The sequence below is a fragment of the Diorhabda carinulata genome, chromosome 1 (genome assembly GCF_026250575.1).
Source record: "Diorhabda carinulata isolate Delta chromosome 1, icDioCari1.1, whole genome shotgun sequence".
NCBI lineage: Eukaryota > Metazoa > Arthropoda > Insecta > Coleoptera > Chrysomelidae > Diorhabda > Diorhabda carinulata.
Window position 1 is genome coordinate 23,385,124 of NC_079460.1, and position 24,834 is coordinate 23,409,957.

General features: G+C 30.5%; 2 protein-coding genes across 2 annotated transcripts in view; one reads left to right on the forward strand and one right to left on the reverse strand.

Annotated features, from left to right (window-relative positions):
- LOC130896215 (uncharacterized) overlaps nt 1-13,496 on the reverse strand; it is an 83,522-nt gene extending 70,026 nt beyond the window's left edge. Inside the window, exon 1 of the mRNA XM_057804156.1 lies at nt 13,256-13,496. Within this exon, the coding sequence (XP_057660139.1) occupies nt 13,256-13,345 (90 nt within the window). The 5' untranslated portion in view covers nt 13,346-13,496. The remainder of the gene's footprint in view (nt 1-13,255) is intronic.
- LOC130896222 (solute carrier organic anion transporter family member 74D) overlaps nt 1-24,834 on the forward strand; it is a 227,996-nt gene that overhangs the window by 163,524 nt on the left and 39,638 nt on the right. The gene's annotated exons all lie outside the window — the stretch shown is intronic.

Genomic DNA, 24,834 nt, shown 5'->3' on the forward strand with positions numbered 1-24,834 from the left:
TCTTTGACATTTCAACGATGATGAAGAATATGTTAACACATGGTTGAAAATACAGGCGACAAACTAAGAAGAAAAAATACAAAAACTTGTACTTGGCCATAACAAGTGCCTAAAGTTTCTCGGAAAACATGTACGAGTTATATTGAAAACCATGTTTATTGATATCAAATAATACATGTTTGGAAAGCATAGACTTTCCTCTATATTTGGACATAATCGCCGTTTATGTTTGCATGCGGTGTATAATCTTCTTTATGCTTGAATCGCATTGCAAAGATAAAAACCTTTGTTTCAGTTCTTTATGGTTTGTCAAATGTGAACATGAAAGTGGTTTTTTCGTAGAAGAGATGGTAATCACTGTAAGGGGGGTGTGAGACGTAATTCGCATCTGGCGTGAGAATCTCCATCTTTCGCGGGTACCAAGACAAGAATGAATGTTGTAGATAGCTCGCGGGGTTTGGCAACTGGGAGCCAAGCTGCACGCAAGTCTTGCCAAATCCTACCTAACAGCTTTACTGGCATCCGTAGCTTCTTAGAAAACTTACCCCGTACATCCTTACAATTTTCAGTATTTTTCACTAAGCTTACGCAGATTTATTCGCCTAAAAATTATTTTGTGTTGTCACTTTTCTAAAATTTAGCTTACAACTTCATAAACTCTATTGGTTGGATAAATATGATTCAACAATTTGGGTATCGCATTCTTCATATTTCTATAATTAAATATAATCTGCATTAATTATTAAATTAAAATATTATCAACACAATCAACATCAACGTGTCGTTCCTGCATTTCATAATATTTGTTTATACATTTTCCAATCTTCAAGTGGTTTTGTCTTTTCTAGACTTTTTATTTGATCATTGTAGTTGTACTTTTCTTTTTCACAATTTTTATAATAAAAACCATTTAGATAATGATCATATGAAGACCCAACAGATTATTCGACCATTTTCCATCAATTACTACTCACTGATTAAGAGCTTAAAGCTCTAGCTTGAAAAAAATATGACTTAATCAACTTTGAAGATTTGGATGCAGATTGTTAACAAATAAAAAACATAAATTATCAAAATTTCACTCCAATCAAAAGAATGATTATGATTAGTTATGTTATAACTAAAGAACAGAAAAAGAACCAATAGAATCATAAATTTTTTGTAACAAATCACAACAAACTTTCAATTTTTATTGTAAAAACTAATATAACCTCAAAAAATCATATTGTCTACTTCTTCAGACCTCTTAAATTAGGCCTTTTGCCTTTCGGCATTTAGCCAGATTCATATTGTATTCCGTCTATCGTTCGAGACTATATATAACATAGAAAAAGTAGCATTTCAATACATGTATGTTTTGTTATTTTTTAGTACATGCGTGATAAAGCTACTTTTTTAGGTAAAAATGAGTGTGCAATTTATCATTTTCATAAGTGGTCGTAGAGAAACCAATTTTGTATCGAATTAAATCATATAAATATTGGAGGCTGATCTACTGTAATAACTTTTCTCAGAATTACGAGAAAGTTGAAAACAGCCCTTAATATATTGGAATATATCATATTAGAGGCATCTGATGATTATTTACACATTAAAAGATATTTTATTATCCGAAAGAGACGTGGTTACTCTGATTCCTTTGTCACGGTCTCTGCGGGGAGTTAACTACATTTAAGAAACTTTAAGCAGGTAATAAGATTACCTTCATCCGCACTTTATAGTTTTCCTTTAAGGATAAGACGAAGGACTTATCAATATTTGACCTAAAATGTAAAGTACTTGCGGTCAGAGACGCGGAAATGTCAGAGAGAGACAGAGAAAAAAATTATAAATTTACTATTAAATTGAAGCGAATTTTTAGGTTTGTATAATAATAGTTTATGTAAAAACTATTTACCAGCTTTTACAGTAGATGGTGTAGTAAAAACCCACTATTTGGATTGAGAACGTTCCTATCATTTTGTGAAGAAGTTCCTGATTGATCATACTATAGAAAAGGCTTGAAATTTAATTATCCGTGCCGAAATCTGCGATAGAATGTTCAAACACAATCAAATTTATCCATTTCTCAATAGAATATTAATGTCAAAAAGTGCGGATTGCGTATCAAAGTAACTATACTATGAAAGTTTGAAGCATGCTGAAACTGTCGATTCAGTATTATACTGATTATAAAATTTACCAGATTGCAGGACGAAATTAGAAAAAAAAGTTAGTCAATACTTCTTTGGTGAGAAATTGGCCATTTTCAATTCACCAACCAATACAGCACAGGTTTTTATCTCTTTTGTTATTTGCAAAAAATTCTTCAAGAAAAATCTTGAGGAATAAGAGAGATAGATAGACAATTTAAAACGGCCGAACCGGACATAAATGTTTTTTATAACACAATTTGTTGGAATTTAAGTAAGATTTTTTGAAGACCCTGTATAAAAATCTGAAAACCAATTCTTATTTATTATTAGAACTACAATAATTAATAAAATTATTGTTGTCAGCGCAATTAAAGTTAGTGTCTGCTACCTTATCATCATAGTCTTCGTTATCTACTAAAACATAACATGGAAATATTTCAAAATACCTTCCGTTGAATTTCTTCGAATAATTAGATCGGTATTTATCAATTATTTTTGTCATAGAATTTATTATAATCGTTTTCAATTGCCGTACGTCTTCATATTTTGATTTGAAGATAGGTAATTTAGCTGTAGACACTGGCGGAACACCGGTTAATTTTGAATTTTATCAATTTTAAATTTAGTTTCAATACCGATGATATTACACCACTCCTTCATCAATCTATAAACCGTGTTGGTGGTAAACCGAGACCTCCAGATGCAAAACCAAATAAATTCGATTGTAACAATTCCATTTTGACTCAGGAATGTTTTTTTATAACAAATTTCGCATCAACGTAGACTGTACAAGACGTATTGTTCGAAGTGGTAGATTTGATGATGACTTTTCTGCGTTACAAGAAGGACATTCTGCGATTATGTGTTTAATAGTCAATTTGCAATTGCAGTTGCTACATTTAGGTTCGGTTTTACCATTGAATAAGTAGCTATGGGTCAGTTAGACAGAGACGCGTTAGGAAAACGATTTTTCAGTAGTACTTCAAGAAGCTTTGTATATAGACGTTGACCAATTGAAGCACTTTAAGTTTTAGGGTTGAGGGTTGCATTTTTTTGTTGTTATCTTGTTGTTTGTTGTTTTGGACGTATATTTTTGTGGTAAGTGTATATGTATTAAGTGTCTTTTGATTAGCGTATGGATGGTGCGATGTTTGTCACATGTTGTGAACTTTTTATTGTCCAAGGCGGAGTACTCAACAATGTTATTATTTATTTCAAATATTATTTTCTCACTTTATATTTCTTTATTAGAAATCCTGTTACTAAATTGATGATACCTTGCATTAACTATTGGACTTTGTAAATATAATCAAATCTAATGAATTTTATGATATATAGCTTGTCGCCTCGATATTGTAATTTAGTTAATTTTTTCAAGAGTTTCAAGTACAAGCAGTAGCAGGTTATTATTAAAAATCATCTATGACACCAGTGGCGGTCAGAACACATTAAAATGATCCAAAGATATTGTGTATCCATTAGAGAAATAAATTTCTCTGTAACGAAGAATTGAATTCCAATCAACCCTAATCATTTTATCAACATCTTTTATAATCAATTTTGCACTTTTTTACCCAATGGCGAAACAAGTAATTGCATTATATAATAACCTAAATACCTGTTTAAAAAAATACGGAAATATCCCTAGCACTTGTGTGCTGTGATTAAATACTGGATATTAACAAACAATTAAAAATTATTTTGATGATTATTGTAAGGGTTTAAGTGCGTCTTGAATACTTACCTGTACTATTTAGGTCACCAACTATGGGTAAGTAGCCAATTGTAGTCGACACGAAATATTTTTAAGTTAACTATAGAAATATATAATTTGGGAGGAAAGATCAGATTTTGAAACCACCTTAACTAACGAGTGAAGTGGTAGCTCAAGAATGGATATTTCTAAAATGGTTTCAGTAAAATATAGAAATCATATTTATGGTCTGATTTTGAATTCCATAGTCCCATTAACTTTTGTTGAAAAAGTTTATTTTATAGCCCCCAATAAAGATATTTATTTTATTACACTGTTCAAAATATAAGTATTTTGGTGTGGATAGAAATAAAATCCTTTTCTGTATTAAATTCAAATACAATATTGAATGTTTTCATATATTGGAGATTTAGTTGGCCAATAAATAATTTCATTTTCATGACATATTTTTCCTATCACAATTTTTTCCTCAGAAAACTCGTAAACGCCTAAACTCTTATCGCAATTTTCCAATTATTTTGAACCTAATACCAAAAATGCACTCAATCTAAGAAAAAGTAATTTTTTCCATGAATTTTTGTCCAATATTTTATATAATATTGAGAATTTGCTCATTTTGGAAAATCTAAGATGTTGCTGATGGTTTTCCGTTTTTTTTTCTTATTGTTTTTTCTCTACGATTAATTTCGGAAGATCAAATTTTCTTGTACGCTCGTCCAACGATCTTTTGAATTCGATACAGGTGTATGCTAGATGCAAGTGCGCTCCTCGCACCCCACCCAATTACACTGTCTGTCGTGATCCGTTTCGATAACCAAATTATCGTCTTCAGAGACTGAAGGAAAACAGTTTACTGAAGAAGAAATTATGTAATGTAAACTTTTTTATCGGGAATGTTATACTGGTATATTTTAGCTTGTAAAATATTGTATACAGCTTGTATATAAACATTTTAATACACTCTTATATGAATATATATATATATATATATATATATATATAATATATTCTGCTATACATATATTTACTGTATATGTACTATATACCAATTTTCTTCATCTCTGCAGCTTGCAATGCACTTTTTCATCTATTAGTGAAACTGAAAAATCCATATACAACATATTCGTAAATTATGGTCTATGAAATGCTTTGTAAACATTTAGTGTATCTTGAGATTTCTGTTTTATTTATCAGGCAGCAGTTTATGCTGAAATATGTATTTAATCTCTTGGCAATCTCTGTTTCTTCATGGCCTGTATTTTCGATATCCAAGGTATTTCAATGCTCTTCCCCTATGCCCTTTATTCTGGATTAGTGAAATCATAAAAAAGGTGCGGTTAGGCAAAATCAAAATCCTGTGCTATGCCGATGATATGAGTCAAAAATGAAGATGATCTTCAAAGATTACTGATTACCTTTAATCTCACAGGAAAACAGTATAATATGATTATCTCCACTGACCAAACCATAAGCATGACAACACCAAAAGAGCCCATTAGATGCAAATTAGATCTAGACGCTCAAATAATACAACAGAGAATGAAATTCGAGTATCTTGGAATTGACATAACCAGTTATGGAGACGTAGAGGTAAGAAGACAAGCAGTCAGAGCTAATAAGCTAAGACAAGAAACAAAGACACGAATTTACAAAGCGACAATCAGACCTATAATGACTTATACATCAGAAACAAGACCAGAAAATTGTTAGACGGATCTCGGGAAAAACAGTACTAGACCAAGGAAAAAGCGAAAATATCAGATGATATTGTGTCGAGAATATTAACGAATGGGTATCACAGCGTAAACAACAATGGAATCAACATATAAGTCGAATGGCAGACGATGATAGACTGGTAAAAATAGCAAGTGATGGACATGGAGTAGATGTCGACCACGGAAGAGGTGGAGTGATAATCTAGAGCCAGGATGAGAAAATATATCGAAAAAAGCGTTAGACCTATTATGGAAGAAAGAAGAAGATCTATAAATATGGAATCAAGCTACCACATTATCTTACTTCGTTTGTGATCAGAATAGTCTTTCAAATTAGGTTTTTATTAATCACTTGTTTGATATTTAGTTTATATAAGCTCATGATTGCATTTCGTAAGTTAACATCTACGTTTCTTTTTTCTAAAACTCTTCCTTATTCTTTTAATCAGTACGCTGTCAAAAACTGTCTCTATATCAATGAATTTCAATAATGTACCTGTATCTCTGCGAACAGGTTTATTTATGAATTATTTCATGATAAATACGCGAAATCTACTTTGTGGATCATTTAGTTTATTTTCTACTTTTGGTATCAATTTGTTTCTAGTATTTGAAACTATTCCTCTGTCTGCAGTCTTTTGTATCTTTGCATATGTTGCATATTTTTGTAAATAAATCTAAATCTCTCTCCCTCTCATAGCTTTTAACATTTCGGATGTTATTTTCTCGTATTCGGCAGCTTTTCCTTTTTTGATTCATTTGATCGCTTCTATAACTTCTTTCTGCGTTCCTCTTCTTCTTCTTTTTTATTTATGTTATTTAATTAATTATAATACTCATGTTTAACTGTAGGATCCAATAATTGTTTACAGAATTTTTTCCTAGCGTTATTGTCTACGCCACTGTTATAATGAAAGCCATTATTTCTATTTACATTTAGTCACTGATAATTAATTAACATTTAATATAACAATTATCGTTAACTTGCGTACGCTACAATAATAACTTATTGACGTTTTTATGACAATATGTCGAAGTAATTTGCTGATATAATGCATTAGTATTATTTATATTTTATAATTACAATTGCTTTTTGATATAGGATCACATATTTAATATACTTCTAATAACTATTTATTATTAGAATAAAGTACTTACCTTTGATCCCCATACTTAAACGAGGTTGAAGCCAAGGTGTTTGTATAATAAAATGTTATATACCATTGCAAAAACATTTTTCAATTTTCATTTCTCTACACGAGAAGTTTTATGAAATTAGAAAAGAAGAAGATATAGTATGATTTATCCTTGCAATTATAATAATTGAGGACAAATATGTTTTTTTTTAATAATTTCCTTTTTGTATGGAAACTAAGGAAAACTGAACTATGATTATCAGATAATTTATAGAACTCGTTAAGCTAAATATAGCTGAAAATTAAGCACTTGTTATAGTACTTTATATAAATATTCATAAACCAGTCAAGGTTTGATTGAACCTACTTAATATATAATTTACTATTTTTTAATAAAAAATTCATCGAAACATATATTAAAAAAAAATATTACTTAATGGATATATAGAGTCGTTTACAACTTTTCATAATTATTATATTTAATGTTACTATGTGATATTACTACAATGGGAAAACTGAAAATATTTCGAATTATTTTATATCACAAATTAACTTTGATGAGCATAATTAAATTTATTATTTTTTAGATGTGTTATAACTATTTTTAATTAAAACATCGTTATGAACAGGTAATTTTCACTCTGTCTTATTTAATAATCAATAATCGATGTACATAAATCAATTTCATTAACTTTTTAGCTCTTAGACCTTTTTGTTTATCTTGACAAATCTTTTTGATTGTAGGTCTATTTTGATAGAAAATTAGTTTTAAAAAAATGACGTTTCCACCTATTTCCATCTTCTTCCATCGTAATAAGACTTGTCATTGACAATTTGCACAATTATATTAATCAATATTTTTAGATCCCAATTATGCTCGAAATATTTCCAGTAACTAAGAACTACCTGTGATAAAATATATTATACAACATTGAATATAACACCAATCATCTAAATAACGAAACTAGAAATAAAATGAGATCTGACACTTTTTTTTTTAAATAAATAAATCAATATTGAATCTCGAAAGGTAGGTAAAACCAAAGAATTTATGAAACAAAACTAATTTAAAAATTTTGAAAGAAAATAAACCAGAAGATTATAATAATAAAGTGATGACATTATTAAATGATAAAACATCTAAAATATTAAACAGGACCCCACGAATTCATATTATAGACAAAATTATAATTTCATTCGATTTTAAACAAGTTGAAATTTCTGGAATATTCATACTGAACATACTGTTTACACTACCACTACACCAACACTCTAAATTACACTGTTTGACGCGGGTTTCGATAACCAAGTTACCGTCTTCAGAGACTCAGTTTACCATCAGACTCTAAAGACGATAACTTGGTTATCGAAACGTATCATTCGTTCTTGGGAAGAAAAATTTACTTTTTTAAAATAAATTAAAAAATAAAAGATAACAGAGTAATATTAAATCTCTAAACATAACTTAAACCAAATAATTTATCAAACAAAAAACATTTCAAAATTTTTAAAGGAAATAAATCGTTGTTATGAAATCAGGAGATTATAATAATAATGTGATGAAATTATTAAATGATAATACAACAAACAAATGACACAGGACCCTACTAATTCATATCGTAGACAAGTTTATGATCTTATTCGATCTTAACTAAGTTCGAATTTCCGGAACTGTTAATATTTATACTGAACACACTATTTACACTGTCATTACACCGCGCGTCAGATAGTGTAACTGTAAGTGTTGGTGTAGTGACAGTGTAAATAGGGTGTTCAGTATCATTTGATCTTAAGAAGAAAAACTTATCATTTCGCCATCAGATACAAAGAAAATGAAAAACTGTACAAACCTGACAAATCTCTCCAACCAATAGATTTACCCCACTTTCTAATTATTTTATACTTTCACAAATTTATGAAAAAATATGTGATTTCAAAGAATAAATTAAAAACATAAAAATCCCGGACGGATATGTATTTATTTGGTTTCGTTTATATACCAGGGTTTAATTTGTATTTCTTTTTAATAAGTTGAAAGAGAACATTTACCTGTAGTACTGTAAGGGTTCATATTTATTTTGGGGTTATTTCCAAAAATATTTTTTCTAGAACTTACCTTCTTCTATTTTAAATATGTCACACATATTTCGAACTTACTGTAATTTTTATGGAAGAGTTATGTCAATACTATTCATTCTCAACATTTATTTTCCCCGTGATGTTTCCATATTTATTATGAACACAAATCTTAGAATTAACCCAAAAATTCGTATATTTCTTCTTCTAAACATTGAAAGAGGACACATTGATAAATAATAAGAGACAATGAAGTAGAGGGATAATTATTGAATTATTATAATGAACAAAATGAAGAGAAGATGCTTGAAATTTGACAAACTAGCAGATAAATAATGGGGAAGATTTAAACCTAAAGTAAAGAAAGGAAGTATCATAAAAAATTTTTTACATTCGAATGCCCCCCTTCAATACATTCCCCTTTCTTCGCCCCACACCTTTCCATACGGTTTTTCCATTGATCAAAGCAGTGCTGGAAGTCTTCTTTGGTGAGTGCCTTTAGGAGCTTTACTGTTTCCATCGACTCAAATCGGGTCCCTTTCAAAACAGATCTTTTTCTAATCTTTCTAAAATTTCAAGGAAATCTGAGCAGACCCGTTGACGTAAGAGCTTTTGGTCAGGAGTCAGATTTTTTGGCACCAACTTCGCACAGACTTTTGACATGTGTTATTCCTAGTATAAAATTTTTCTAACCGTTTCTTTATCGGTATTTACAACTTCGGAAATTATCCGGATGCTCATTCGACGTACTACACGTAGAATTTGGTTGATTTTGGTCACTGTTTCCGGAGTTGAAACATTCACAGGACGACCTGGGCGCTGGTCATCTTCAGTGCTCTCTCGGCCCTCACTAAAGCGCTGAGACCACTCAAAAACACGCGCACGAGATAGAGAATTGTCCCCATAGGCCTTTTGCAACAATTTATAGCACTCAGTCGGAGATTTTTTCAATTTAACGAGAAATTTGAGATTGATACGTTGCTCCGCGAGAAAAAAACACGTTCGTTTCAAAACGCTACTTCACAAATACCATAATAGTGACGAAAACGTGTTTTGGGACGTGCATAGACAAGATATCTAGATATCCAATACACTACTCGTTTTTTACCCCACCCGTTTAGGGTGTCCTCTAAGCGCTCAGTCTCCTTATTTAATAGCCACACCTCGTAGACAGATGAAAAGTAGCGATAAAAGCAAATAAAAATAAAAATTGAAAAATAACAGGGAAGTACGAAAATTCAGTATGTAGATCAATAAAGATACAACAAAATATATGTATATAAGAAGAGAAGAGAGTATAGTATAAGTTACCCAAAAAACTGAAGTGTCCAAATTTAAGGATGTCTCATTTTTGAAGTGATAAGTTTGAATGGAAGAAGAGGTATAAAAGAAAGTCATTGGTTGGAATCGATAAATGTTAAATAGCATTATGACATAAAAAAAAGATGATCTTAAAATATTAGACCCTAAACAATTATAGAGCTGGGCACTGCAAGATATGGAACTTTAACAGACAAAAGTGATGAAATGGAGGACAAAATATATCACAATTCATAAAAACCCAAAAATTACTGTGGATAAGATAGATATTGAGAAAAATACTTAGAAAAATTACAGAGCGGACAGAATATCAAGGAAGGAAGGGTTACCAATTCCGAAATACTACAGACTCAACAAAACAAACATGGGATACCAATAGTACTACTAAAAAAATAGAAAATTGAAATATTTTGGTAACATGGAAAGGAATTAAAATCGATATACTTGCTACAGCTAATTCTTCAAGGCAAAATATCTCATAGAGGACCGAGATCGAGAAGAAACACTTGACGCCAACAACCTAGGCAATGGTTTGACTTAACTACCACAGAATTATTTCGGGCAATAGCCAACAAAGTTAGAGTATCTATCCTTGTCGGCAACATTCGAATCGGATAGGCATTATCAGAAGAAAAAAAGTAAAATAGAAGCGAAGAGGAAGGACCCACCTAATTGTGAAAATCATAATGCATTATCCATATTCGTGGAAATAAAACCCGATAATGATGAAACGAATTTGAAAACAATATCAGTATTACATTTATTGAATTAGTTTTTTCTATTATATAAACTTGAGTACCAATTTGAACTTGATATATTGTTAAAAAAGGAGATTGCTTCTTCAAATGTTTGGATTACTTTTCCAAATATTATCATTTAAAAAATATTACATTTAATAATACATCATTTTCAGTATACATGTTTTCTAGTATTTTAATCAGTTCTTAGGTCGAATTTACAAATCAATTCATCGATATAGCAAGTAAGTTGTAATCATCAATACGTGCCAAAGTCCAAAGAGATTGCGATATAAAGAATTAACACTAAAATTATTATTGCAAGTATCTTATCGGAATGGAAAGAAATTTAGCAAATCTTCAAAATAACCTTTCACTAATTATATTTCGTCTAAGCTAGATGTCAAAAAATATTTAATATTAGTGTAATGGAAACATGGATTTTCAGTGTTGTTAGTCGACCGTGGAATTATTTGTAGTAACAGGAACTGCAGAGTACACACAGGAAGGGGGACGAAAGCCATGCCTGCATGGAGACACCCTTCATTGAGGCTTCAAAAACTAACAACTTTATATAGTTAACACATTCATCTTTCAACTTTCAACACTATTTCAATTTATATAAGTTAGAGTTGATTTTATAGAATGTGAAACCAAGAAAATTATTTCGATTGTGAATTGAACTTAAGTTTTTTTTTTCAATTTCATTTTGTTCATAACGGATAAAGACATGGGGTTGCTTAAGACAGTTTCCTCATTATCTTTCGTTACTAATTGTGCTATAACATTTGAAATGGAAGCTCCCATAGCACAATCATCAATTTGTTTAAATATTTCGTCTAATATCGGATGATATGTGACTGCTCTACCCAACCAAAAATCCATGATTACTTTACAAAAACCTCTTCAAAATCCAAAGCCGCTTTTTGATACAAATATCTCCGGATTCGCATAGTTTCCAATTTTCATTTGTAGAGAAAAAATATGTGATGTGCTCAACGTTGTACAAAGCAATCGATTCCTCTGAATTTTCAGCAATATCTGGTAACGGTAATCTCAGATTAGTTTAATCCTGGATTAACTAGGATTTTGAGCGGACGGATCGAGTATAATTTATCAGAATTGCAAAAATGGATTCCCTCCGCCGCGTCCACTATCGATATTGAAAAAAGTTATTACACAATGAAGTAAAAACATTTATAAAAATAGTAAGAATTGTATATTACTTCAAATGAATGAAGTATTTATATTTTGAGACTGTAAAAATGAAAAATATACAAAATAACTTCTAGTATTAAAAGTAGACCTTAATTAATAGAGCTGAGCGAAAAACGAAATGTTGTAATACCCACATGAAGTGGATAAATGATCATTTTAAAGTTACTTGATTTGACTTAGTCTCAAAATTTATGAATTGTCAATAATTTAAAATAGAGAGAATTTCCTAGTTTGAGAAGTTTTGAATTTACATAAAAATAATAAAATTGTTGGAGATAATCGGTCCCATTCATTTTTCCGATTTTTCCTACCAAACTATCTACTTTTAAAATAATTTATAAAACACACTAATATAGCATCAAATATTTGAATTTTAGAAAATTTCAAAAAAATAATTTCGCGTTAATTTTTTTCTATTTATTCAATTGTTTTTTAGTATTACTCAAATGAGATAAAATGATCGAATAAAATTATCATCAACATTGTTATGATTAAATATATATATATATATATATATATATATATATATATATATATATATATATATATATACACATTAATTTCAATACAAATCAATAACAATATTATAAATCACTAACTCATTAAACTGTAAATAAAATTATAAATAATGTCAAAATATACAATTTAGAGTACTTTATTGGAAAAATTTGAGTTTCGAATAATAGCCCCCCTTATTTATAAATATTTTCAATAAGATGAATGTATCAGTACTAGCTGGTACAAATAAATACAAATTATTTTGAAAATGCAATTTGTTTTTGGTGATATTTTCTAAGCATCAGGTATTATTTCTTGACTCTTTATGAACTACGATTTATGAGAAAAATAAAATAAATTAGACATTATTTATGCACTTGATAGAAATATCGTTAGATAATTCTCAATAGTTATCATTTTTACTTTAAATAATTGGGTCGTAATAAATAGCTTTATGCATAAATTAATAATTATTTGTTCATATTTTGATTAGAAAAAAAAAATAATTAAATACGTGTTCCTTATTTTTGTTTATTCAAATTGCAATCATAATTTTTAGCTACATAATATTTATAAATTGTTTATTGATTATTTGAAAATTTGTATATTTTTGTTATAGAAACATTCATATATATAATCTAATGCAAATAAAAAATACTTTGTTAGGGTACGCTATTGTTGATATTTGGTAAATATGTTGTGGTACCTGTGTAGCAACTTCCGTAAGAGGTGCCCCTTTAGTGTTAGCAGCCACCCAAGCCTCTGCAAACGTTTCCATAGCACTTTGAAAGTCCATCGTCAAAAAATATAAAAAACTGAACCAAAACTAACACGTACGTTTACTTCATATCTACAGTCCAAACAAAAACGATATCGTCAACAACGTGACCGGGCTGGCGAGCAGCAGTTCGACACACGCTCTGCGTCCTCGAAAGTTTCGACGCAACTACCAGATATGAATGGAATTAAGATTCTACTCCACTCCATAGCGGCTATGAAGTTTCGCACCACCCCTAACATGCGCTTAACTATCAAGACGTTTCGGGTTTTTAAAAAACGATCAAAATCAGGGCTTTTTCTTAATGAACACGGCCTGCCCACTAACCAACCAGATTTGCTTGGTTCAATCTTTATCAGCGATGTTTTTCGATCAACCAAATCTTATTCTGATGCAAGATAGGGTGGGAGACACCGTGAGGTGCGAGACTTTAATTAGGCCTTAGTGATTTATATAGTTGTACAATATTTGTAACATTAAAACAAATAATAAAATTAGCAAATTTTTATTATTTTATTAACATGTACAATACTGATTATATTAATATTAAGTTCTTCTTCAATCTTTTTTATTGTATAAAAAAAATTTTATGTAGAAAAAATGTATGAGAAATATTTCATTCGCTACATCATATTTTTATTATTGGTGTTATATTTCAGAAATTTTTTTTCCCATAAAAATTTTGACTATGATACAAAGTTAAAATAAGGCCGAGAAGATTTTGAATCGGTTTGAAGTAAAACATTTTTGGTGATTGTTAGGGTTATGTGTCTGTTTAAAAATTTTATTTTTTTAATACTTATCTTATCTTTATTGTGTAAGATAACGCCCGAAGATCGCGACCCACAGTTGGGGAAACGCTGTACTGTATAACCGATTAAAACCCCACTTAAAAATTATTTTGAATAATAGTTATATAGTAGAATTGACCATAAGAATTAGTACAGAGATTTGTGACATAATTCAAGACTGTGCATACTAATAAAGCACGAGTTCTTACATGTTTTGGAACTAAAAAATTCACTAAGATATAAACTGCACTTTTGATAATGTTGAAGGTTATATATAATACTATGTATATAATTCTAGTATTGGAAACAAAGTCAAAGATATTTTTCATAACCTTATATCAATTGAACCTTTATCTTCATAATAATAATTTTCCTTCTCCATCATCTATTACAGTTTTTATCTGTGGTCTCTATCTCCATTCTGCCTTTTTCTTCAGTCTAATGATATCGTATATGAATTCATTGAATAAAAAGAATTTTTTTTGGATATTCTGCTTGTGGGAAAGTACATTTATTATTACCAATAGTGGGGGAGTTTAAAACCGTAATAACTAGTCAATTTAATTGTTAAAAAATAAACAATCTAATCCAAGGTAACTTAATTTCTAACGGAAATCAGTCATTTTTTTTTATAAATTTGTTTTTAATGATACATTAATCTAATGCAGTTTTATTAAGGGACAAATATCACTAAAATACACCGTCCTGTCATATTAGTTTAGATAAAATATAAATTTCCTTGTGGAAATATAAAAATATAGAAACGCGACGAAACAGAAGTTTAGATTGTCATCATTTACTTACTTTACATACACTATTAAACTAATACTTTAATATTAAATCAAACTAAAATTTACTTAGTTGGATGTTGGAAGTCTTGTATTGTATTTGACGTTTGATTCTTCTTCTAGCTAGTTATCAATATGTGTCGAATCGTGTTTTAAAACATTGTACCAACGGCCATTTTAAAAATATAAGATATATTTATTCATTATCAAGCTTTATAATTACTTTTTTGCGTCAACTCCCTTACCATTATCAAAAGATATATTCAAATATATCACTTAGTATTACTGAATAATCTTTATTTCAAATTGTATTAATATTCAATTTGGATTTTACTGATTTTTAAAAGATCAAAAAACTACACCTATTCATAGGTAAGTTAAAAAATACAGAAAAACATTGATTTATATTAGAAAATACAAATACTATCATTGATTTCCTTTATATATTTCATTTGATCTCAGAGCTACGAATGTCCTCCAGTATTTCCAGCCACCAACCGCGCTTTGACCAACTATTTATTTGAATTTCCTCCAAAAGTTTTCTCCTACAGTGGAGCGTGCGCTTTTTAATCCGACCTGCGTCGCGGCGTCGGAGTAGGAGGAGCATTGGCACTTGAATAGGCGTTCCGACGCTAAGGTATGGCCCACAAGCAACAAAGGGTTTCCCAACAAATTATTCATCCCCGGAAAATCTGCAGAACGAAATTGATGTAATATTATGATTGGGACCCACATGTGTTTTCTGTATTTCAGACGTCAATATGCAAGTTGAGGGTTTCTCTAACACATTACAGCCTTTCTATGATAATTTTATTTCACTGAAGTGGAGAGGTGTATTGTGAGAAAGCGCAACGACGTGCTTAATTATTTTTCTTAAGGTAATTTTCAAAATAAAAGTGTACAAAACCTTATAAAAGTATTTAATATTAAACGACTAACTAAAGTACTAAGAATGAACGTTTTTAGGAGATTTTTCCATGAAACGAATTGAAAAAATCTAGGAATAAGTAACCTATGAATGATTTAAACTGTGAATTATATTATGTTATCCAAAATACAGTGAAAAATAAGAAAACAAATATGACTATTATTCTATGAGAATCTCTGTCACTGTTTCAACTTTCTTTACATTCTCAATTCTGTTTAGCAAGATGGTGACAGATTAACGAAAAACAGAAGAGAGAAAAATTTAAGTAGTTTTTTGAATAGAAAAGCAGGTTCCTGAACAATAATATATGGTCGTTAAGCTGGAAATAGAGCTCATGTTGACGCGGAAACATTTCCACACCTGAACTCCAACTCCGTACAACATACTATTTTTGACAATCGTGTTTCACAAAAATGGAGCGAATTTGCAATAAACCAGGTGAATCTATGAATGTGACATTTCAAATAGGTTTTTGAGAAGCAATTGCTTATTAAAACTAGCAAAAATCATTTTTAGACGACTGTAAACACAGGGAAAACTTCAACTTCAAGAACTAATGAAAAAGTTTAACGTATATGAGATCGAATAATATGTGAAGTAAATTTGAGCACATGGTACAATAAATTTTGACATACGATGTGAACTTACGGGAGGTTTGTTTTAAAACTTCTCAACTGAGCAGAACGACTATCGAAAAAACATTGTTGACAGGTTTGACTAAAACTCGCGACTGTAACATTTTCTCAAAATTTAGAACTATATTAAAATGATATTTTGAAACTATGAGAAATATTTGAAAGAGTATGACACACTAGTTGAAAGCAGTACCAAGAGAAGAAAAAAAAACGACTCAGATAGTGTATAACTGCCTAAAGAAGTAACTTTCAAAATATGATATAACTTATGTTCGCGGCAGTTAATTTGAACACATTACGAATAAATTTTGAGCACTTCAATTGCGCATGCTTTGTTCAGAATATGTTCTGAGCATGCATTTTTCTACAAACGATTTACTAACGTTTAGACTGACATTCTCATGCTCTGTGGCATATCTAAACTTTCTGTGATATTTATTGTTGGAAGTTTGCTTTGAAGACGATAACTTGGTTTTTGAAAGGCGCGTCAGACAGTGCTGGCGTAATATTAATAGTGTGTTGAGAAATTAGTTTATAATACAAGGCTTTATTGTTTCTTTTCCCAGATAGACGTTTTCCACGAACACAGGATTTTAAATTCTGAACGTGCATGCACAATTTGCAACTGCGACAAATTTTGGAGATAGAACATTTTCAAAAGCTTTACCGCGATCAAAGCTATTGTTGTTCGAAGAAAGTATATTTGATTTTTAGTTTGTTTCATGAGCTCAAATAAGTGATGCGATATTTTATTTCGGCCTCCAATCCCTCTTTCAGCTCCTTCCCTGAAAGTATTTAGCTTTCATGTCAATTTTATCTCAGAAACGTGGGGTGCTTTCAAGACCTAGGAATTTTCCCGCATTGAAAGATTGTTTGAAAATCATGTAATTCTTTTTCATTTTTTTATTTTCAGCAGCTGTAAATAATACGGGTTCATTCGCTGAATATTATATATATATATATATATATATATATATATATATATATATATATACTACAGTATACAAAGAGAATATTATATTAGAGTACTTTTTCTACACTGAGAAGAATAATGATTATATCAAATTTTAATATATTTAGTCATGAAAAAATCTATTTTGTTAATTTGTCTCAATTAAATCGTCCTTTAAAATACACATGATCATAAATTTTGATTCAGTCCTAAGAACCTTATCTGAATAACATACATTTATCATAACTGCTTTAAAAAGAATATTCCAAAGCCGTTTTCTCATACATGCTACAGCTCTAATCATTTCCGGTTAGTTTATATCCAGCTTATAAACCCCTTCTAATAGGTATATTAGTGTTGAGAAGCCCTATCGTCTTCCATAAGTATCAAAGTTTCATCTTTCGTTGAGTTAAACCAAAGCAAGAATGTGCCAGCCTGTCGACAGAATACAGGTAAGCGGATTATCCACCAGTGTCGGGGAAAAGAAACAGTATCAAATAAAATGTTCACAACAAATCATTTTAGGGTAACTTTCATACAATCTTTATACAGTTTTATATAGGCGAGTTGAAATATTTGATTATAAATGTTGTATAGATCATAACGAAACGTTGGCGTTTTATGTTTAAAAAGGAATTAATATCAAATTGAACATTGTTACCGATTGATTAAAATCAGAGGTTTTCAAAATTTCCCTATAACCCTCCATAAACGATTGTCGTATTTTTAACTAGAAATTGTGCTACTCAAACAAATGAATATCACTTATAAAAAATTATATTTGATTTTCAACCTTCATTTTAACAAATATTCATCAAATATAAGGGGTAGCACTTCACTACACTTTTTTTAGTGATAATAATATTTTTGGTGTTATGCGCAACAAAATTTAACGGATTTGTCAACAGAAATTTGTTTAAAGGCTTGTTCACATGATTCTATTACTTATGATTTCAATTTCGTAAACATAAGTTGTAAAATTGTCCTTATAATGGTGTATTTTCTGAATTTGAACAAACTTTTCACAAAAATCCAAACAGTAATAAACAAGTTAAAGTTGTTCAAATGAGAATCGTCTCAACTGAGCTGATATGAGTTAAATCGTTGGCCTGTTGCGACATTTTAAGTTTTCACAAAACGTGAAATAAGTTCGAAACATAAAGTGTTTTATTGCTATTAGAAATATTCGTTCTTAAGATCTACACATTTTTGCATACGCTTAAACCAATTCTAGGAAAATTTTTTCCACTTTGAAGTTGATATGGTTTTGGAAGTATCCAGTAGCTTTTTGAGGTGGCTGCGCATTTTTTGTTTAACAGTAGAGAATAATTGAAAGTAATTAAGCTACAAATCTAATAAATACGAGTAATGAGATGTTAATTCGATGTTTTCTTCTTCGATATTCACTTGAAGTGCTTCATGCGGATTTTGGTCGACCTTTTCGACATTCATCACTGATTGTAAAGTTTCCTCTCAAGGTGTTTCATTACCAAAAGTTCATTGTTGTTAAGAAAGGCCTTTTTTAAATCATAAAAAATCATGCAACCTAAACGTTCACGGGTAATTTCCATTTTTACAAAAACTTGCTTCTTCTGAATGTTCACTTTCAACAACTTACTAAAGACTCAGCCAATTTCTAAATTGCCACTGGCTGCGGAATAATAAACGTCAATGTTCATAAATACGGTGGTGCCTATTGTTCGATTGTAAATAATCATCGAAAAGACTTATATGGATAGATGTTAATTACAAAAAAAGAAAATATCTATGCTGAATACTAAAATTTTGTATTGAATATGATATAGAACAGAGATTCCAATTTATTTTGAGCAAAAACCTCTTTCCCGGAATCAACTGATACCTCTTAACTATAAAATTCTTATTCCCATTGATATAAAATACCAATTTCAACACTGCGGTGTGAGGTAAACAAAATTGAACAATATAAATAGGCAAATCCCTCCAGTGGTTACACAAGAAGAACGTGTGTTTGGCATCGTCTGTGTTTGGCATCGTATAGCGCTTGTTCAAAGTACGTACACTGAAGTGTTTGTATTTGCTCCATTTTGTGCAGATACTGCTAGAAGCGGCCGTGTGAAGCTGGTTAATATAGACGTTCACATCTCCGAAATTCCTTTCGGTCCACAGCCTGAATTCATTTAACAGTTATCGCGTTCATTTTTCTGATTTTCCTTTTGTACACCACTCTTGACACGTCTGTAGCACATTTCATGGCTGCAGAATCCTGTCGTCCTATATTTGTATATCGCCTTAGGCCCGATAGTCAGAAGGTGCACAGAAATCACACCCGGTACCAATAGGACAGCCTCTGAAGAGACAGTCCAGTAAGAGCTGGCGATCTTGTCTTTGTACCATCGTCATCGTTATGCAATATTTCTTTTATCTTCAGGGCCTCTGATCAGATTTCCGCCCTATATTTAAGAATCGAGTGGTTCGTCGCCATCAGCAGCCTTCGTTTATTTCTTTTATTTAATTTAGTGTCTCGAAGTAGCCTCCTAATACTTTCTATTAGAATATTAGTTTTACAAGTTTGTATAAGTAACGATTTTCAGTCCTGAACAATCTCAAAAATCAATGTGATGGGGTGTAAAGACGTTACGCCACTGTAGGAAAAAATTCTACCTGCCTCCTAGCTATCGATCAAATTAATCGTAACTCAAATAACCTTTTTATGATATCTAGCAGGTAATCCAAAATAGAAAATATAAAAAATACCCCATAAGCCAAAAGAAAAACCTATTAACATTAATATATCTTAGTTATATCATATGAGATATTCATTGGATTTGGCTCAAAATTACATGATCAAAATGATTTAGAAACAAAAGCGGAATAATTTCTATACTATTAAAGCAGTGGCGTATGAAATGTTTGCGGTCCACAAAAACACATAGTTTTGATATCAAAAAAATTTGAAAATGTCTTAGCAAAGTCAAAATGTATGATAGGAAAAGGAAAAATTAATCCGGAGAGATTTCCATAACCCACAGACTAAATATTATAGGAAATTTATAAGCTGAAAATGGAGTCATGTGTTTCCCACCCTTATTTTTATTGAAGTTACTATGTGGATATATTCTAGGAGCATTTCAGCCTCTCTTAGATACCTATTTAAATATCATGAAATGCGTGGGATCGTATTATATAGTGATAAAATCTTCTAAAGATGATAAACACAAAACTTTATATCGTAGCGCCCTGGTACGGTATTAAAAGGAAAATATTTTCTTCAAAACTGCCTTTTGTAGTGAACATTTTCCTTTATATGAAAAAGGTTAATTCATTAGAACATAGGCAATTTGCAATACGATACGAAGAGGGCCTTTCATCGGTTTTAATGAACAAAACAAAGTAGCTACTTTGAGGTTTTAATACAATTTGTATAAAACATGCGGGGAAAACAAAAAGTGTACAGGTACGAAAACGTAAAGTAACTAATAAAGTTAAGAAGGTTCTATATCTACGCATTAAATTCCTGTAAATTGAGTTTAGAGTTTAAAGCCTTTAGGTAAGTAGTGAGTAATATACTTAGCCTTTCGAGCTAATTGTTGCATATAGCGTTTAGTGCTAAGTCCCGCCACGGCTCTTTAGAAGACCTGATCGCTCTTTGTGAGACTTCGGACATTATTATTGAAGGTTAATGGATTTTAAGAAGGGTTGAATTGACTTCAGTCTTGTGATACTCGCTATCAGAAATGTTTACGAACCGAACAGCGGACGGGGTGGATTCGTAACTACACAGGGGTCAACAATAAATTGATTCTTTCAAATATTTTTAGTCACATTTAAAATACTTAACACTAAGTTCAACGATGAGAAAGTAAGATGTATACGAATAATTATCTAAAAATTCCAGCAAAGTAAATTTTACCATATTCAGTTCATGTCATCGTATTCCCCAAACAAAAATGATATCATCATCAATCATAAAAAATGCTTTAGTGTCAAAAAATTTGTTGACAAGAGCTTGTAAATAACTATAATACAAACACACAAATAAAATCTAAGGTGAAGATGTTATAGATTAGACTCCAGCTAGCAAATGATTTTATATGGTTTTGCACTGTTCAGTATTGAGCTCTTGAATAATTCTGCATGTGGAGTAGTCGGATAAAGAACGTTTTTAAGTGGATAGCTGCGCAATGATTGCCCTAAAATAGAAGAAGCGAGCTTACGGATTAGGCAAATGGATGATTTAGTCTGAGTAAATATCTCTGTTTTGTAGTTTAAAGATTCGCTCAAATTGTGTGGCACAGGTACTCCAGGTATGCCCCTACTCAACCTTTTGTCCATATCAGCAATGGCTCCCGATTGCAAGGAAAGAGGTAGGATCCGATGACCGGTTTCGATCTTTTTTAATCAGTAAAGATAAAGAAGAAAACTTATGTAATGAATAAGTCTTGGTATTTAACCTTGGCCCGGTCCTGGCATTTAAGCTTGGCCCAGTCTTGGCGATCAAGCTTGGTTCATCGTTATCATTCCAGAGTTTTGCCAAGACTGAGCCAAGTCTGACTTGGCCCAGAGTTCTACATAGTTAGGCAAACCCTGGGCCAAGTTTGGGCCCTTGGAACTTTCCTCTATGGGTAGTATTCTCTCATACACAAGCTCCAATCTTAACTTAATAGCAAGTCATTCAAGATGGTGATATCGACAAGAAAGTCGATTGGCGTTTTTCCCTTTGTATTTGTCGCGGTATTAACCAGAAACGAAGTTATTTGAGATACGATAACACGTTTCCGAATTATCAGGGCTGGAAGTAGTCATTAGATATACAAGATAGTCCTGAAATCATGCGAAAATATTGAAGAGGTGGTCGACCGTATAAAATCATGATGTGTCATATAACAAAATATAGTCATACCTATATAATCACAAATATAAAAAATTATGTAAAAGTGCTCAGAAATAGTAAAAAAGGTACACTTTGGTGTTTCATGAGCCACATTCCCACTACGACAACGTTATATATATATATATATATATATATATATAAAGACAGTATTAAGACTGAAGGCGAAACGTCAATTTTTTATCAATCTATCAAAAATTATTAAAAAAAACTAATTTATTTTAAACAAAAGAGACCTAAAATCAAGAGCATTTCTTTGATTTCTTATTTCTTAGACCTTTTTATATATTAATGCATCTAAATGTTCTTGATTTTACGTCTCTTCTGTAAAATTGACGTTCCGTCTAATTTTAAGTCTTTATCAAAATATTTTGATTATCAATTTTTGAAAACAAAGAATTTATCGTTTTTTAAAGAAAATAATCAATTTTGACTAATTAATTCGTAAACAATGGGGTGCATGAGTATTCGAAAGCTCGGAATATATTAGAGTTAGTAGGTATACCTTGGCTCGATCCCACCAAGAAAACGCTCACAATCAAAGACTTCTTCCAATTCATATACAAGTTTCCTAATGGACATTTACTTCGAAAATCTTATTATAAACTTGTAAAGTTAAATTTCCATTGTTCTCCAAAGGATTTAAAGAGAAGTTTAGTATCGATACTTTGATCTGTCAGTGCTGTCCGTAGTCCTAAGCAGAATAGTCTAGTCGATTCCCAAAGGTATTTATATTCCATTCATGCTTTGAAGGATTATTTAATTGATAGGCGAATTTCCTTAATACGATGGTTAGACGCGGTGCATAAAGGAAGTTCTCTTACCCTTGCTTACTTTGAAATTATTGCCGTGTACGAGTAATATTTCCGGAAGGAACCAACCCGACCTTCCTTTCCGACAACGATCAATTTAGACATTATCCTCAAGCGCTCTACTAGCTGCAAGTCTAATTTATCCCTGCTACGTATCGTGCATGTAATGGGGCCTATTCTATATACAGAATTTAATTCGCAGCTATTTTATATTCTGTCATACATTTGTACACATTTAATTTTATATATCACTATTGGGTTTTAAATTGATCTATAATCCATACACAAATTACAAACGATCTTTCACCCAATAATATTTCTTTAAAGATCTGTTTCGCTCAACGGTTTTCAACTTATTTTTTTTTATATATGTTGAACTGAATTTTTTTATCAATTATTATACTATCAGAAGCCTTCCATAATAAAAGTTTTATTTATTTAAGTGGCTGCTTATTTTACTTACTACTTGCCATTTTGATTTTGTTGATTTAAGATAAAAAAAGTAAATTTTAATAAAGACATTTATTCAAGGTAAAAATATCATTAGAAAATGATTATCGCCTTTCAAGTTTTGCCGATAAGGATTTTGACATTCTTATCTTATTTATGTTAATCGGTATTTAAGTAGATTAATGGATTAATAATTCTATGTTTAAGTTGTTTTCTAAAATTGTAAAATTCATTAAACACTCGAGATACTTCTAAATTCTCCTGCTGCAGTGGTAATATTTTATTCGATTAAAGCAAATATTAATTTGAGAATATATTTTTTTCAAACCAAACAAGATAAAACTTATAATATTTTTTAAGATTAAGAGTTAGCTTCGGATTCTTTTCATTATAATTTCTGTTGTTGAGTTTAGCTTATTCTTGAAATTTCATAGTAGAAAAGCATCAAATTTCAGTAAATGGTTTGACTCTGATTTTTTACACAAGACTGAATTTTTCTACCTTAAGATCTATCTTATTGTTTTTGTCTTGTTTCATTAGTTTCCACCAACGAATGACATTTGAATCCTACAGAATAAACATTGCAAGTATTAGTGAATTACTGTAAAAGTGTATGTTTACATAATGGGACAGACATCTTAGTAATTAGAAAATAGATTAAAACATCATCAGTACGATAAAAACTTTTTACATCTAAGGAAAAATAATTTTTTTTCGTTATAACAGATTTCTATTTTGATTTTGACGTAGGTAATATATTGATTAATATATCTTTTCTTATCAATTATTTCAAATTGATTTTATATGAATTAGACCTGAAATCAACCATCATTAAAACGAATCCTTATACATTTACGCTTCATATGACTGCTCATTGAAGATATTTGTTACTCTTTTAGATTGGTATATACATAAATATTTATTCAAAGTATTTTTATAGAGAAAAGTTTTATTTTTACATTAAATGTAAATTGGAGGAAGTTGAAATATTATTATTTAATATCAGTATTGGTTTTCTTAAAAAAATGCTTCCGTTCGAACTTCAAAGCATCTAAAATCAGTGATAAACCTTACTAATGATTTGCCTTCAAATCATAAAAATCTTCTTCTGGTAAAAAGCGTAAAGGAATATTCTTTGAAAGAACTAATTGCTAAGATTTCAGTTCAGTGCACTTTGTCATTAAACGTTTCTTATTCAAATTATACACAATCCGATTTCCTCTACGAAAGAATTCGATGCTAAAAGAAGCCTTAATCTTCGATACGTTTTAATAATTTCCT